General features: G+C 39.6%; 1 protein-coding gene across 3 annotated transcripts in view; it reads right to left on the bottom strand.

The window, feature by feature from the left end:
- The window catches only part of BMPER (BMP binding endothelial regulator), a 149,552-nt gene that overhangs the window by 64,392 nt on the left and 70,503 nt on the right, over positions 1–14,657 (bottom strand). For all 3 annotated transcript variants that reach the window (XM_057367721.1, XM_057367720.1, XM_057367722.1), the window contains exons 7-10: positions 9,169–9,268; positions 5,820–5,929; positions 5,060–5,200; positions 2,716–2,820 (exon numbers count right to left, since the gene is read on the bottom strand). In XM_057367721.1, the coding sequence (XP_057223704.1) occupies positions 2,716–2,820; positions 5,060–5,200; positions 5,820–5,929; positions 9,169–9,268 (456 nt within the window). The remainder of the gene's footprint in view (positions 1–2,715; positions 2,821–5,059; positions 5,201–5,819; positions 5,930–9,168; positions 9,269–14,657) is intronic.

Below are 14,657 nucleotides of genomic sequence, written 5' to 3'. Positions count from 1 at the left end.
TGAGGGCCAGTATGTACTGCACCTTGCAGGTTGACACTACAGATAACTCAAGAGAGGGAATATCTGTGTGGACTCAGTGGTCAGAAAGTAAGAAACAGAAACCACAAGCCACAAGGCTCACTGGAACGCCAAGGAGGACCAATTTTACTGTCAATGTGACAGGAGGGACTGAATTTGAGAAATGTATTGCCTCCACTGCAGATGAATAGAATCTAAGAAGGACACTTCCCATAATTACTGATACAGGATTAAATGCTATAAAAAATAACAGAAAAAAAAAGAAACAGAAATTTGTACCTAGCTCTATGAAGAAAACTAAAGAAATGGCAGAAACAGTTTTTAAAAACATGTCAGCCTGTAGCCAATAAATTGAATACAAATGGTTGTGCAGTATTGGAAATTTCTGCCTAATTACCACTTTGAAACATATACTTTCAAGAGATAATTGGCCAAAATTTATGATGATAAATAAAATAAAATTCCATAACAAAAAAAACCCTGCCCACAATATCATGCAGAGAGTATTAAGACTGCACAGCAAAGCATTTAAGTGAAGGAATAATATTGTAAGTTCTTTGTGAATTGTCAATCCTTTCACACTCATTTGCCTGTGTAATAATACAGTTTTAGTGAGATGGCTTTATGTTGCCTGASACCTAAGGGACACGCAACCACATTTTATTCCACTGCTGTCTTCAATAGTCAGTGGAGACTGCTTAGTGCAAAAAATATTATGAAGAGAGAAAAGGAATGGAGTGCAGACCAACACAGTTTGCAGAGACATCAGAATAACTCTGTGATATTCAGACTGTCAGTATCAGAACCACTAATATATCTTTATCTTGAATAATGTGGTGTGTTTAATTGATGTTTATAGATTTGTGACAGAAAGTCTCATCAGAGAGAATGAAGCAGAGATGCAATGAAGCAGAGTAAACAATTTAAATCAATTAACATACATTATTTGCTTTAAAACTAAATGGTACCCACTTGGAATAGGAAAATAAATCTTACTCTAYGGTTTACATTCTTTTGCCTACCTGTCTGTCCAATTTAACTTGGAAGAGCAGAAGTATAACGTGGAGGAGGGTGGGTTCGCTAGCAGCTTGCATTTTAAGGTGGGGAGCAGGCTGACTGGTAATATACGGGGGGGAATGGTGCTGTAGGGTAATAATGCTGGTCCGTCCAGCCCTAAGGTACCAAGACCTTGTCTGAGGACTCATCTTGGAGGTCAAGGGCAGTTTAGGACTTCACATTAACCTTGGAGCAGGCTCTGTAGCAGCACTGAATGAGTTTGTCAGTCAGTTCTCACTTACACCCCGCAGCACTGCAATGGTGAATTTTTACCCAGGACTATTTTCATTTTAGAAYCCACTTCAGCTGATCCTCTCAACACTCAAATTTATCCATGGATACAGCAAAAGTGATGCACTTCACTGAAGATTTATGTTTAGTGATATTATCTACTTGATCTCAGAARCATCTTAAATGTTTGAAATGCATCAGCACAAGGAAAGTATAAATATGATGCACTGTGTGTGAGGTTCTTGGTCAGCAAAGGATTTGAAGAGACCTGAAGAGCCCAAGCTCTCACTTCCTGCTTATACTGTGAATGGCACGAAGGTAGCAAACCTGACTTCCAGGAGCCACATAACATTCCCAGAAGAGCGGCTACATTTGTTCACACTTTCTGATGTGTATAAACCATCTCATGCGAGGCTGATGAAAAGGAGAACTGCCCCCTGCAGTGAATGCCAGAGTGACAGGAAAAGGATGTTCCCTCTTCTGAGGARCTTGAAGCGTACTGTCATAGCAGAATGGGGAGTGCCAAGGTGCAGGTTCTCTATTCTACCACCACTTCTGTCAAAAGTTTACATGTATAAACTTTTACAAACTAAGAGTTTAAAACTATTATATCTAGGCATCTTTGACTAACATTTTCCCYACTGTCTTCCAGAATAAAGAAGGAACACTGAGAAGGTGTAATGCTAATGACTTGCCTTTCTCTTCTGCAATTCTGCTCAAAGATCTGCCTCTCCATGAGGTGCTATTTAGAGCTCCACCTTGTGAAAGCTTGAGCCATTAAAACAAAATCATTTTTTAGTGTCAGAAATCCAAGAAAYAAAGGCTGAATTTATCTCAGGGTTTCAAGTAAAATTAATTTTTGGTGCCATTAAGTTAGAATTACACCACTCTTTGGGTTCACTGCAGAATTTCAAATAAAAAATACCCAGGTCACAACCTTAGAGAAAGCAGCATGACTTGTTTYAACTCATTTTCTTTGATTTGTCTAGTTTACATTTTCAACTAAGTATTAAGCCTCATTCACTCTAAGAAATGCAAGTACAACAATCTCCTGTGGTTTGCCTTAACAATATGCACACTACTGAAATATTAACATAGACACCTCACCACTCTATAAAACCGTCAAATAAAAGTCAAAAAGAACTGTTCCAATGAAGACACTTGCAACAGAGAAAGTTAAAGAGAGAAGAAGAGGAGGAGCACAGAGTCTTTAGAGCAAGAACAGAGGCAGGAAGACCATATTCAGGATAACAGCCCATTTGGGGAATGCCARCCTAAATTAACATGCCAGAGGATCTCTTCTTTCCAAACAGCATTCCCCACTGTCATGCACACAGTGCCAAGGAACACTGGAAAAGATAATGGTGGGGCAAAGAAGAGAAGAAAGCTTAGTTCTTTTAACACACTCACATGAGGACAGCTGCTGACTGGAATGCACTGTTTCTTGCGACACTCCGTCTTGCCTTTCACACAAGCACAGATGGTGCAGTTCACAGAGGACCACATCTCTCCATCCTGCAAGAGGGAACATAATATAGTATCAGCTGGGGTGGCAACAAGAAGCTATTTCAGCAATGTATCATTGCACAAGAAAGGATGAATTTCCCTGTTGGCACTGTGTCATTGTTTAGTCTAAATTATTTTGAGGTGTCTGTCTGTGGCCAGTTGGATTCAAGACAAAGATCAAATTCAGCCAGGTTTTCTTCCCTTTGGCCTTCTTGGTCAGAAATTCATTTTTCCAAATCACATTTGCATTTTTCAACTGTGTCCTGATTATTTGCATTTTCTCTCCAATAAGCATCTGAATTGTGATCACACCTACCACACATTTCCATTCAAGTTCACATAATTAAAAAAACCTGATTCACTACGTTGAGTGACATCTTTAAGTTGTTGCACATGAAAATATTTGATTAAGATGTCAGCATGTAGTGAATTTATTCCCATATGCAGCGCCATTTCAACTTAAGCAGGAATGGTCATATATGAATTTTAATTTAGATCACTACAGCACTTTCACACATATTTGATCTGCAGAACATCTGAAAATATTTAGAAGAGGTACAGGGCTGAATCTCTCAAAAGCAGAGCAGGTAATACAGCCTATGTATAGCTCTGAAAATATGAAGTGCAGAGCATAATATGCCTCGTGATCTTGTCCCCACTTGGGATGAATTGCTTGTGGAACTGCCCTGGCTCCTTTTTACATGGTGTTGCATTTGCCAAGTGTGGTTCCTAAAACATTCTGTCTCACCCACTTAYAGTCTTATGCTAGTCCACTTAGAGCCAAACTGTGCATGTTTTCTGTTTACAGGGCTGCTGGGAAGGAAGGGTGAGGAGAGACCTGACAGGAACAGGCAGTTCAACCAGACAGCTGTGAATAATTATGTGCCCACCTCAACATGATGTTCTGACCAGAAACAGAAACAGACTATATCTGAAATGCCAAGGAACCTAACTTATTCAGCTCAGTTTGTTTCATCAAAGGCTGTCTCTCTATTTTTTGTTTCTAGGGCATGTTTCTATTGCTTGGTGTTTCTGATGTTTTTGGATCTCTAATGACCACTCACCAGGCATCTGCCAAGGTACCAGAATACATCACAGCTGACTGTATGCAGCTGCCCTAAATTTTTGTCTCACAGCTGGTTTTGCATAGGAGTGCAAAAACACATTCGCTGTGCCCATTCTACCTGTGTTAGACCAYTGACTTCAACCTAGCAACACTGAATTTAATTTTTTTGCACACAAGACCAGAAATGAATGCACTGTCTCGTTATTTTTTCACACTCCATATAATACTAGTAATATAATAAAATCTTCACAAGAAGCAGAATATTTTAGTTGGGTGCCTAAGAAGTAGGCATTTGTTCCTGAAGCACAATGGCGCCAGTGTGAAAGTGCCAATCAGATGGAGCATAGTCTCAGCATACAGTAGGTTCACATGTAATTTCCAGAATAAACACTCCTGCTATGTACACAAAAGATGGAATAAATGGGAAGCAATTCTGGCTGAGCAAACCAAGTATTCACWAAGGACTTAACATTTGATCTGTTTCAAGGGTCTCTTAATTCACAGATGGCCCATSAGGTGACAGAATCTTTTTCTGACACAGTGTGAAAAAAAGCTGCACCACTTGGAAAAACAAATGGGGTCTCAGGAACAGCAGAAGTGTTCTGCAGGGAATCCCTTGTGACTTGAATACATTGGGTGAGAGTGCAGTAGGTAACAGTTATTACATRACTATCCCAGTATAAGATGTCAGGGGTGCTGTCCTTAGCAGAAACATGAAATGYTGTAAATCAAGATAAGTAACTTTCAGCCAAAACGAATTTCACAAGGCTCCCATTGGCTCAGTTATGGAAAAGACCCTTTGGTTCAGCCAATAAAGCCTACACACCACTCAGAATATTTCCTCCAAAGTATCAGTGTTCRTGGGACAGCAGAGCATTGCTATCTCTTATTAAAAATGCATCAATTGTCATGAAACAGCAGCTTGAACATCTGCATACAAAGGGGGAGACAACATGTAACATTCAAGGAGGAACTAATYCTTAATATCTGTCTATCAACAGAATTTATGCAAACTCAGAAAAAAAGGYAAATTTTGCAAAGCTTTTCCTCTGAGTTGTTCCATCATTGACCAGGATGGTGAGGATTCTGCTCAAAACATGCCACAATACTAATTTACAGCAAACTCATGCTATTTTGGCTGTTGCAATGTCATCTACTCTTGAGCCACATCTGAAACCTTACCTGGAAGATCTTATTGCCGAACTTGCACACTTTCACCTCCTCAGGTGAGATATATGAGACACACTCCTTGCAGCAGTGGTCTTTGTTTTTATTGCATTCACCAGGAAGTAAGCACCTCTTCTTACATATTACTGTTGAATCCTAGGTAAAACAGTGAAAGGAAATCATAAAATCATCACCAAGATGGTATTGTGTCCTTACAATAATAYTTCTGCTTGCTAAATCATTGCATCCACCCAAGCTGTAGCCCAACTGCTTTAAACAGGTCAGCTCAGAGAAAACCAGTATTATTTATAGATAAATGAAATCTTTCATGGTCTATGAAGCTAAAGCCCAACTTGTACTTCTGTTTGCCCGCGAAATCTCACAGATTTGGTGGCACTTTCATCATTTTGCCTCCATTAAAAAGTGCAAGTTGTTGCAGTCATGTTACAGAACTTAATAAAAATCACTAACCTTCAGCAGAGACATGGTAATTCATCATTTAGAAACTCCTCCTCCACCCTAATGCTGTCTTGAGGCTCACATAACCTGAGCAACTTTATTTTGCATCACACAGGGTCAGGCATCACGTCTCAGCTGAGGCAGACAATAACTTTTTTAACTGTCCTAGCACAACTGCAAGTGCTCTTCAGATGAGATTCTTTGAGACCACACAGGATGCCGAAGAACAGTGTRAGGCTTACAATTGCACAGCCCTACAAATTACTGCTAAGCCAGACAACCATTAGCACACAATATCAAAGCACTATGGACTTACCTTGCATGTACACATTGTGCAGTTGTCATACATAAATGAGGAACCATTATCATACACGTTGCTGTGAAAGAGGCAGCTTCCAAATGGGAGGTCAAACACTTTCCTCTGTCCTGAATATAAATAAACAGTAATAGAAACAAAATGTGGTTGAAAATATGCCACATTGTCAACAAAAATAGTACMGTTTATTGTCACCAGAAAAAATTCATGCACAATGTGTCATCTGCTATGTGTTTCCACTTCAGTGTGAAAAAAAAATGTACTTTTAACAGTTCACTATTCTTTTAGTGCATATTTATCTGTACAAATTCTACTCTGGGAGGGAATATAAATGATTTATGGYATGTTTATATAGAAAAAATATTTCTTCTCCTTCTCATCATAAAGTGAACAGTGCAGCAAAAGGAATAAAAAGCACTGCAAACTCTTAAGGTAGGTACACTTAAACTAGTTTAAACAGTCTTTAACTTAAAGCAATAACTTATCAAATAAAGCAGCTTTAACTTCTTTTAGCATATGTACCTTAGGGGCTCATAGCAGCCAAGCTAAATCAACTCAGTGACACTGATGCAAAAAAAACATAGATGTTGTCCAGTCTCATTAAGATAGCTTGGTGTACCATATTCACACAAGGCTGCAAGAAATATATGAATTTGCATCATTTMTGAACAGAATGAAAGCAACACAAGATATTTAGTTTCCGTAATCTGTAAAATATTGGGGTTTAATGGGAACGAGGCAAGTGTTTGGAGCACTATACAGGGAGGCAGTACCAAAATAAAATTCTTCCTGAAGTCCTGCAACCCTGCAAGCACTTTCAGACCCCAGTCATAACACACTTTGCACTTCTGTAAGCTTCTCTTATTCCTTAGCTTCTTTCCCAGTAGGTTATTTTAAATGAGTGACCATTATAAYACATACATATGAGCTCTTCACAAAAACACTATATTTACCTTCCTAACTTTGAATTGTCCTGTTTACTTTTGGAGGCAGCCAACTAATAAGTTCTTTTACGAGTGGCTGTCACTCCCCCACCTTATAATTTCTGAGGTCCAATGTTTAATAGGCATCAAATCTGAGGTATCTAATGCCCAGTCTAAGTACATGCTAGAAGTACTAAGTCAGTACTTTAGCTTTCAAATCATGAAGTCTTGGCACACTGTAATTCCTTCATTTTTCAGTAATTCTTGAGAAATGTAGAGCAACTTAAAAGAAAAAGGTTCCATTTTCATCTAAGTGAACAAAAGGATAAGCACGAAGCAAAATCCATTGGATTTGCCTTCAGTTTTTACAAATCAAACGTTAAACAAAAGTTAAGAAAAAATTGGTTTTGTTCAGTTAGACATAATTTAAACATCCCTCTCCTGCAAATTAGATATTTGGAATTAACCTGTGCTTGCATAGCCAGCCTTCCTTTCACTGGATGTGCATCTTTCTCCAAAGGTTTAATTTCTGTTGCAGGACTGACATAAGGAATGAGTTGAGGATGCTCCGTAGCCCTAAAAGGAACTGCTCTACATCCATGTACCACTTATGGGCAAAGCCATGCCATTGTCCTGCCCGTAACAAACTTCTACTGCTCTCTGTGAGGCCAGGACTTCAATCGCATAGCTTGTGTCAGCAAGTGAACAAAAGTCCAGTTCTCTCCCACACCCTCTTGCCATGCCTTGCAAACCACTCAGCACAATTCTGGGTGGCCAACCCAGCTCAAATAGTTGGTTAAAAACCACTGTCAAAGGAGGCACCACTTTAAAAGATGTGGTAATGAAGATATTGGCTTAATGGTTGTCTTTGCTGGCTCATAACCACTAGTTAAACTAATAATTCAAATCCCAGTAGAGTCCACAGCATTTTTCTAAGCTATGTATGCTGAGTATCAGGAATTCARTTGCAGGGAGGTCCTCCACATGATACTTTAAAAACCATGCCTCAGCATCCCTGGAAACTTTTCTCTTTCCTGACCGCCACGCAGTGTGTTACTCATCTCTTGGCTTTACCTCCACGACCGTGTCTTAACACTTCCCTGTAAACAGACAATCTATTCACAGGTACATGAAATCCTTTGGAGTAAAAAAACACATAAAATAAAATTGATTRTTATTAGTGAATTTTTTGCATTCTAAGAGGGGAAAAAAGAATTTGTAGAAAGATCCCTATGAAGCAGTCAAAAATTAAAGCTGAATTTTGAATGCCTAGTTCAAGGAGTGGAAAATTCAGTTGGGAAAAGCGTGGGAAGGAGAGGACAAGGGGACTTTACAGAAGGAAACGAAAAATGTCCTCAGCCAAAACAGAAGCGCAGCCTTTGGACTGTTCTCCTCTCCATTTCATTCCTCTACAGCATTACTCTTTGGTACTGTGGTTAAATGTTCCAGACGGACACTTATCTGTAGCACTTCTCAATTAGCAAATAAATAAATTCAGGTTTGTTTCAAGCAGTCAAAAATGTTAAATATCATGAGAACCTGGAACTCTATATGGCTTTGCTGCCTCCAAGGCCAGACATCTCTATATCCCTAACCTAGGCCTGAAAAGAGATTGCAGATAAAAATACAAAAGCTTTCCACTGAAAACTGGGAGCAATTGGCTTTGAAATTTTTCCAAACCTAGTTGTAACCCCATAGACCAAACTAAAGCTAATTTACTTGGTAGGATGTAAGTGCTCCTTGTTTATGAAATAGATGGAATGTTCACCTGCGGGATCTGCGGGCACAGTAAAACAAGGCAGTGCTTTATTTTGTCACTGCCTTTCTTGTCATGACCAGAAAGAACTAGCCTTGCTTAGAGGCCTATGCCTTACACCTTTAAAATGTGTTGGAAAGATCCAATTGAAAATATGCCTGGATGACAGTGTGATTCCACCCTGCAAGGCAACCATGAGATGGACTCCTGGATCCGTGGCCTCTCTGACAACAGTTKCTAAGAATACAAGTTTCCTCTGACCTGCATTTCTCCAAAACCAAGAATGCAAGTGCTCATTCAAGTAATAACATCAGATGGTGAGGCATTTTTCTTGTAGTAAACGCCAAAGGAACATTTTCTTCTGCCTCAACCTCCTTTATAAAATATACTATAAAGATGGGAAGCATCTCTGTACTTGTCCCTCTAAGGCAAATTGTCTATGTTCAAATCCTCTTCTGCAGTTGCTTGCTCAGTACCACTCCCCTACCCTAACACTGACCCTGAGTACCTGTTCAGAATCTGTGGTTTGTAAACTCCACTAAGCAATAGAGTCCCTTTCACCWCCTGGAATTTGAAATTATAGTATTGTGAAATACTATAAGATGTCTATAAGATGTTCTGCACAAACATATTGTATTATTTACAATTCTTAGGGGAAAAAAMCACTCACCTAAGCATTTGGGGCAACACTCTCCAGCAGGGATGTGACTGAGGTGCTGAGGACATGAGAGAATGGGGCACACTTCTTGGATACACTGTGTCCTGCCACCCTAAAGGAAAAAAAGATCCATTAGAAAAAAAATATAAAGCAAAGTGTCAAGTAAATGTGCGCACGCACGCACGCACCCACACACACCGGCAACAAGGTCTTGAATGCCTTAGCCAAAGTAGTATTTGCCAACAGAAATTTCTGCTTGCRTCAGGCATACAGGACATGTAGAACTGTCCTTGAAGAGTTTCTCTATTGCTTGCAGAAACCTTGGATTATCCACATTTTTTTCAATCTCTCAAACAATGAATGTAATAATCTAAGAAACAGTGTTCTTCTATCTTATTTCTTGGTGTGGATATGATAAAACCAGGGAAAATAAAATCATTATCCATGAACCTTTCCGGATGTTCCAAAAAGCTATTGAGCAATTTTTAATATTATTCTTCATCTCCTGTGTCGTGCCCTTCTAGGCTTGTCTGGGACAGGGATTAAGTGCTGAAGCAAGATGAGAACAGGTGTTCTTCCACTATGTCCATGACCTCAGAAGCCAAATAAGCTGAAATCACTTAACAAGGCACATTCCTGTTAGCCTCCAAGGCCAACTATGCAAGACCAGAAGGTCTGCTTTGTTCAGAGAGCTGAAAACCAAGTTGGTATACGAAATTTTGAGAATAAAGGAGGGGAAAGAAAAAAATAAGAGAAAAAAAGCAAACTAGATTGGATATATCCTGGTGTATCAATGAATACAGAGAAACAGAGGCAAAGACAAAAGCACAGAAAATATGTCTAAGATTAAGTCAGTTAAAAAAAAAATACTATTTCTCATTCTGCTCTATTGCCTGATCACTTCATGGTACCTTCAGAATACTGTTTTTAGCTCTAGACCCTCCACCAACATGCTCTCCATATGCCTATGGAGGTCCAGGTTGCSAAACTTTAAAAATCAGTCCATCTTTGTCTCAGCAAAGAAAGTCAGTTTTTTTCATCTACCTGTCTTGTCTTATTTATCACTCAGACTTGCAGGTTCATCCCAGCAATAAGCTTTGTGTTCCTGATGCTGTGATTGAAGGCTTATGAAGTCTCCTTCAAACTACATGCTGAATGGCTCTTGGGGCTCCCTGGGGAAAGAAGGAAAAAGCCTTTCATTTTGAAGACCTCTGTGCCTGAAATTATGGTATACCACTCCACTCCTAATGGCCTCAGTGATTCATGTAAAAGCTTTTACATACAGGCAGACCCAAGGTAAYACAGAAAATAATATACTGACTGTACCCCTATTCTATAATAAGTTTTCAGGCACTGAAGTCTACTTGTCCCATGGGGCTACCAAAGCATCCTGAATGCACATGGCCGAGGACTGCTCGTAATTCTTTCACTGYGGCATCCAGAAACACAGAGCTTATTGTAGACTGAAACGACTGCTCTAAATTAAGGGTCAGACCAGAAACTTGACAAAACTAAATTAATTCTTCAGTGATGTTCCTTAGTAAGCTTAGGGAATAGCTCTGTGAGAAGAGACACAGGTGCAGAATAAAAGAAAAAAAAAAACAAAGAAGGGTTCTCTGAAGTAGTGCCGTTATTCACCCCAGGGAAAAAGGCTACAAGAAGCCAAAGTTTAAACTTCGGTGACAATTCAGCAAAAGGGAAAGTGGGGCATGAATGTCTCAGCCAGACTGGTGACAGGATCAGGGAAGATAATGAGGAAAGGCTGAGAGAATTGAGATTGTTCAGCCTGGAAAAGAGAAGGCTTCAAGGTGACCTAATTGCAACCCTGGAGTATCAGAAAGGAAGCTACAACAAAGAAGGAGAGAGACTGTTTACAAGAGCATCTAGCAACGCAAGAAGAAATGGCTTTAAACTAAGAGTAGGTTTGGATTGGGTATTAGGAAAAAATTCTTTACTGTGATGGCGGAAAGACGCTGGAACAAGTTGCCAGGAGAAGTACCCCATTCCTGAGAGTGTTCAAGGCCAGGTTGGATGGGGCACTGAGCAACCTGGTCTAGTGAAAGGTGTCCCTATACACAGCAGGGGGATTGCACCCAGGTAATCTTTAAGGTCCCKTTCAACCCAAGCTATTCTATGATTCTGCGAAGATAAAGCAATACTCTAACACATGTTGAGCATAGGTCCTTTCTTGCAAGCATTTAATACTCACATAATCTGTAGCTCTGCAGAACTACCACATAGTTTAGCTTCTCTGATAGACTGAAGCTCAGACTGAGCAAACTATTGAGCTGTTGCTTTTGAAGCCTCTCGCAYAGGTATCTTTTAAAACTCAAAATATCATGGACAATGTAAAATATTTTTTATTTTTCAGATTTTTGTTTATAGCTCCTTCTTTACTTTTTGTACTGGCCCCTCTGCACAAAACTAAGACTAGTTCCACCTGTCCCTTCACCACACTGCTTACTCCTGCCTCCAGCTGGAATGATGCTTTTTAACACCAAATTGTTTTCTAACTTGCTGCTGTCCCAGATTGGCTGTCTCAGACTTGCTCATGCAAGTTCAAAAACAGTCTGAAACAAACCAACCTGTGCCAATTAAATAATTCTATTTGCCCTACAAAACTTAGAGAGATAATTCATTGGATACTCATTGAATGTCAAAACACACACAATATTTCTATTTTCTTAAAAGCCTCATTCATCATAATTCAAGACTCACAAAGCATTCAGAATACAAATTTTCAAAGCAGGTGGTGCAGCCAGTGCTTTAAATTGCATGGAATAGAGCTGCATAGGAAAAACATGAGTGCAACAAAAGTTCAAGGAAAAAAAAACAAAATCAATGGAAAAAATACTCTGGAGAGGAAGAAGTTTGGCTTTGGATGATTTAAGCTAGGGTGGGAGCCACACAGTGAACACCTTGCCGCTTCCACCTCTCAATTACATCTACAGCTTTTAGCTCACGCTTCCTTGTGTATCTCTCAGGCAGCCAGAATGTTTCAGATCAGAAGCAACACCCTCCAGTTGTTCCAGTAAAACCAAACCTGAATTGGAAGGCAGCACAGACCAATAAAGTACAAGTGATATCCTGTGAGAAATGCTATTCAAGAGCTAGGCAAATATATCCTTGACAAGTAGTTAACATGAAGCTTTAATCAGAGGAGACTGCTGCAGTTCAGTCTTCTGGAGGCAACAGGTTTTGTAAGAAATTTAGTGTCTACAAAGAAAAGGTTCACTTTCCACCTTGTAGACAAATAAAAACACTGTCGCTCCTGCTGTCACCTCATTTCTGCAAGACAACCCAAGAGGGTTCTGAAGCATCAGCTCAGTGGGCAATGTGGACTGAGGTTTCATCTTGTCTCAGCAGCTTTCTCAAGAGACACAAGAGGCAGGGAGATGAAACAGCACTTTCTAATGCTTCCACAAGAGGTCCATCTTTGAGAAAGACAGATTACGAATCTTCTTTAAATGAAAGCATGGAGCTAGTCCATCTAGCCATCCATTCGCTTCTGCTCAGCTCCTACCTCAATTATGATATTTTGCTGTTCAATAAGGACACAAGTAACTTGGCAGAGTTGAGAGATACCTATCCAGGCTGTGAGTGACTGCTGGGCACACTGGATAAAGGACAGAGTGCAGTTTCTGGATAGGCTACCCATATGCATGGTGCACAGCACATGTGCAGCCTGTGTGCAGGGACAGACAGAGAGAAAAATGTCTGCAGGTTGGGAGCCTGCTGTAATTAATCCCTAAAAACGTTGGGCTTCAATCTRCCATGAGGGCAAGAAAGTGACCTCCACCACTAGCTTGTCTTCAGCAGATTTTTAAAGCACTCATGAAATTCCAGTGGAATAGAGAATTCCACACTCCCAATTTGTTTGCTACTGATAATAAGCATGTCTAAACACAATAATATTTTAGATGCATGTTACTCAAGATTAAAGATTAACAGGATTATCAAGAACCAGGTTTCTTGTAGGTATCTCATTTTCTATTTCACTTTCAGGTTTTACCTCTGTGCTTTAGTGAAGCTATAAATCATCTAAAAACGATTCCTCCTTAGTTTTGCCCTATGTTCACCTTGTGCTTGAAAAACTGCTCATCCTCTAACAGTAGTAAAATTTCCATTGATTTTGCACAATATTTTGTCTAAGTGCTGGCTGGCATTAGGATTCAGTGAATTTCAGAAATTTATTTTTAACTTTCATTCTATAAGAAGTGTGAAAGGTTTCATTTGCTACCAGTGAGCCTATCCGTACAGAAAAAAACAAAAAAAAAAAGAAGGAAATATCAAAATAACATTTCTCTCAACTCTGGGATACATATTCCAGACATTAAGAGCAAGGTCAGACACACTGTAGACTCAGCAGGGTTGTTGTAAGAATTAAGACAGATGTTCAAGGCTGTCTTCAGCTACGAAGAAAGATTTTACGCTACCAGCATGAAAAAAAATTTGGAAGTTCAACAGGGTCACTACTGAACAAGTCTGCCCCATGCCAGTGAACAGAAGCCAAATAAACACAAAACTGCGAGACTGTTTGTCTTTCACTACTCTGCCCCAGTGCAAGTAACTACAGTCACCATGACAGTATTAAGAGTCATTATCATTCTGTAACAGCAAAGGCATAAAGGCATAAATAGACATATACTAAAGAGACATATTATTTAAGATATAGATAATGATGAGTATTACCATTCTAGAATTAAAAAAAAATATTAAGGCATTCCAGAATGCCCACGTTGGCTGAAATGCATTGGGYTTCCTGCATGAACTGGATAGTGTTTTGGCTTGCATACACTTGGTGGCCTCCAGGAGCTCTGTCTGACTTATTAACTATTGTGTGATAATAAAGACTTTCACCACATCCTAAATGTGTACTAAAAACATAAACCAGGTCAGCAACATATAGTACGCAAACATCTCCAAAACACCCCTRGAATCACATGCCCTGAAAACCCATACCTTGAGTTTACAATCAGATTACAGTCCCTGACGTGCCATGTAAATAGACTTCATGTACAAAAAGGGAGAGGATACTGTACTTAGAGTGTGGGTTTCATCTGGAAAAGGTGCTGTCTCCCAAATCAGATGAGAGACACTCTGCTTCTTGTAAGAAWGCTGGTGCAGCATGTGGTGGACAGCTTCTGGAAATAACTTCACCCCTACACAATATTTCAGGGCCYCTGAAACAGCCATGTCATGCACAGTGAGAGTTCCCTGGAAGGGTCACAGGAGGAAGATGATTTTTAGGAAATGCACAAAGTAGCAATACACTTCTCAGCATAAAAACAATCAGCACATCAATCAGACAGACAAGCCAGAGCTTCCCACATTCCTGCAGCCCAATCTATTGTCTAGATTAGAATTTTTTAAATGMCTCTTTAGAAAGCATTGGATAAAGTTCAGAATAGGGAGATTTTGAGATTCAGTTCAAAAGAGCAGGTATTTATACTGCCTTGTATGTGCCAGCTTTTTAAACTTGGAATCTAGATCTCAAATCC

The sequence above is a fragment of the Malurus melanocephalus genome, unplaced genomic scaffold (assembly GCF_030028575.1).
Source record: "Malurus melanocephalus ecotype Western Australia unplaced genomic scaffold, MMel_1.1 scaffold_83, whole genome shotgun sequence".
Taxonomy (NCBI): Eukaryota; Metazoa; Chordata; class Aves; order Passeriformes; family Maluridae; genus Malurus; species Malurus melanocephalus.
This window is presented reverse-complemented; position numbering and strand designations above follow the sequence as displayed.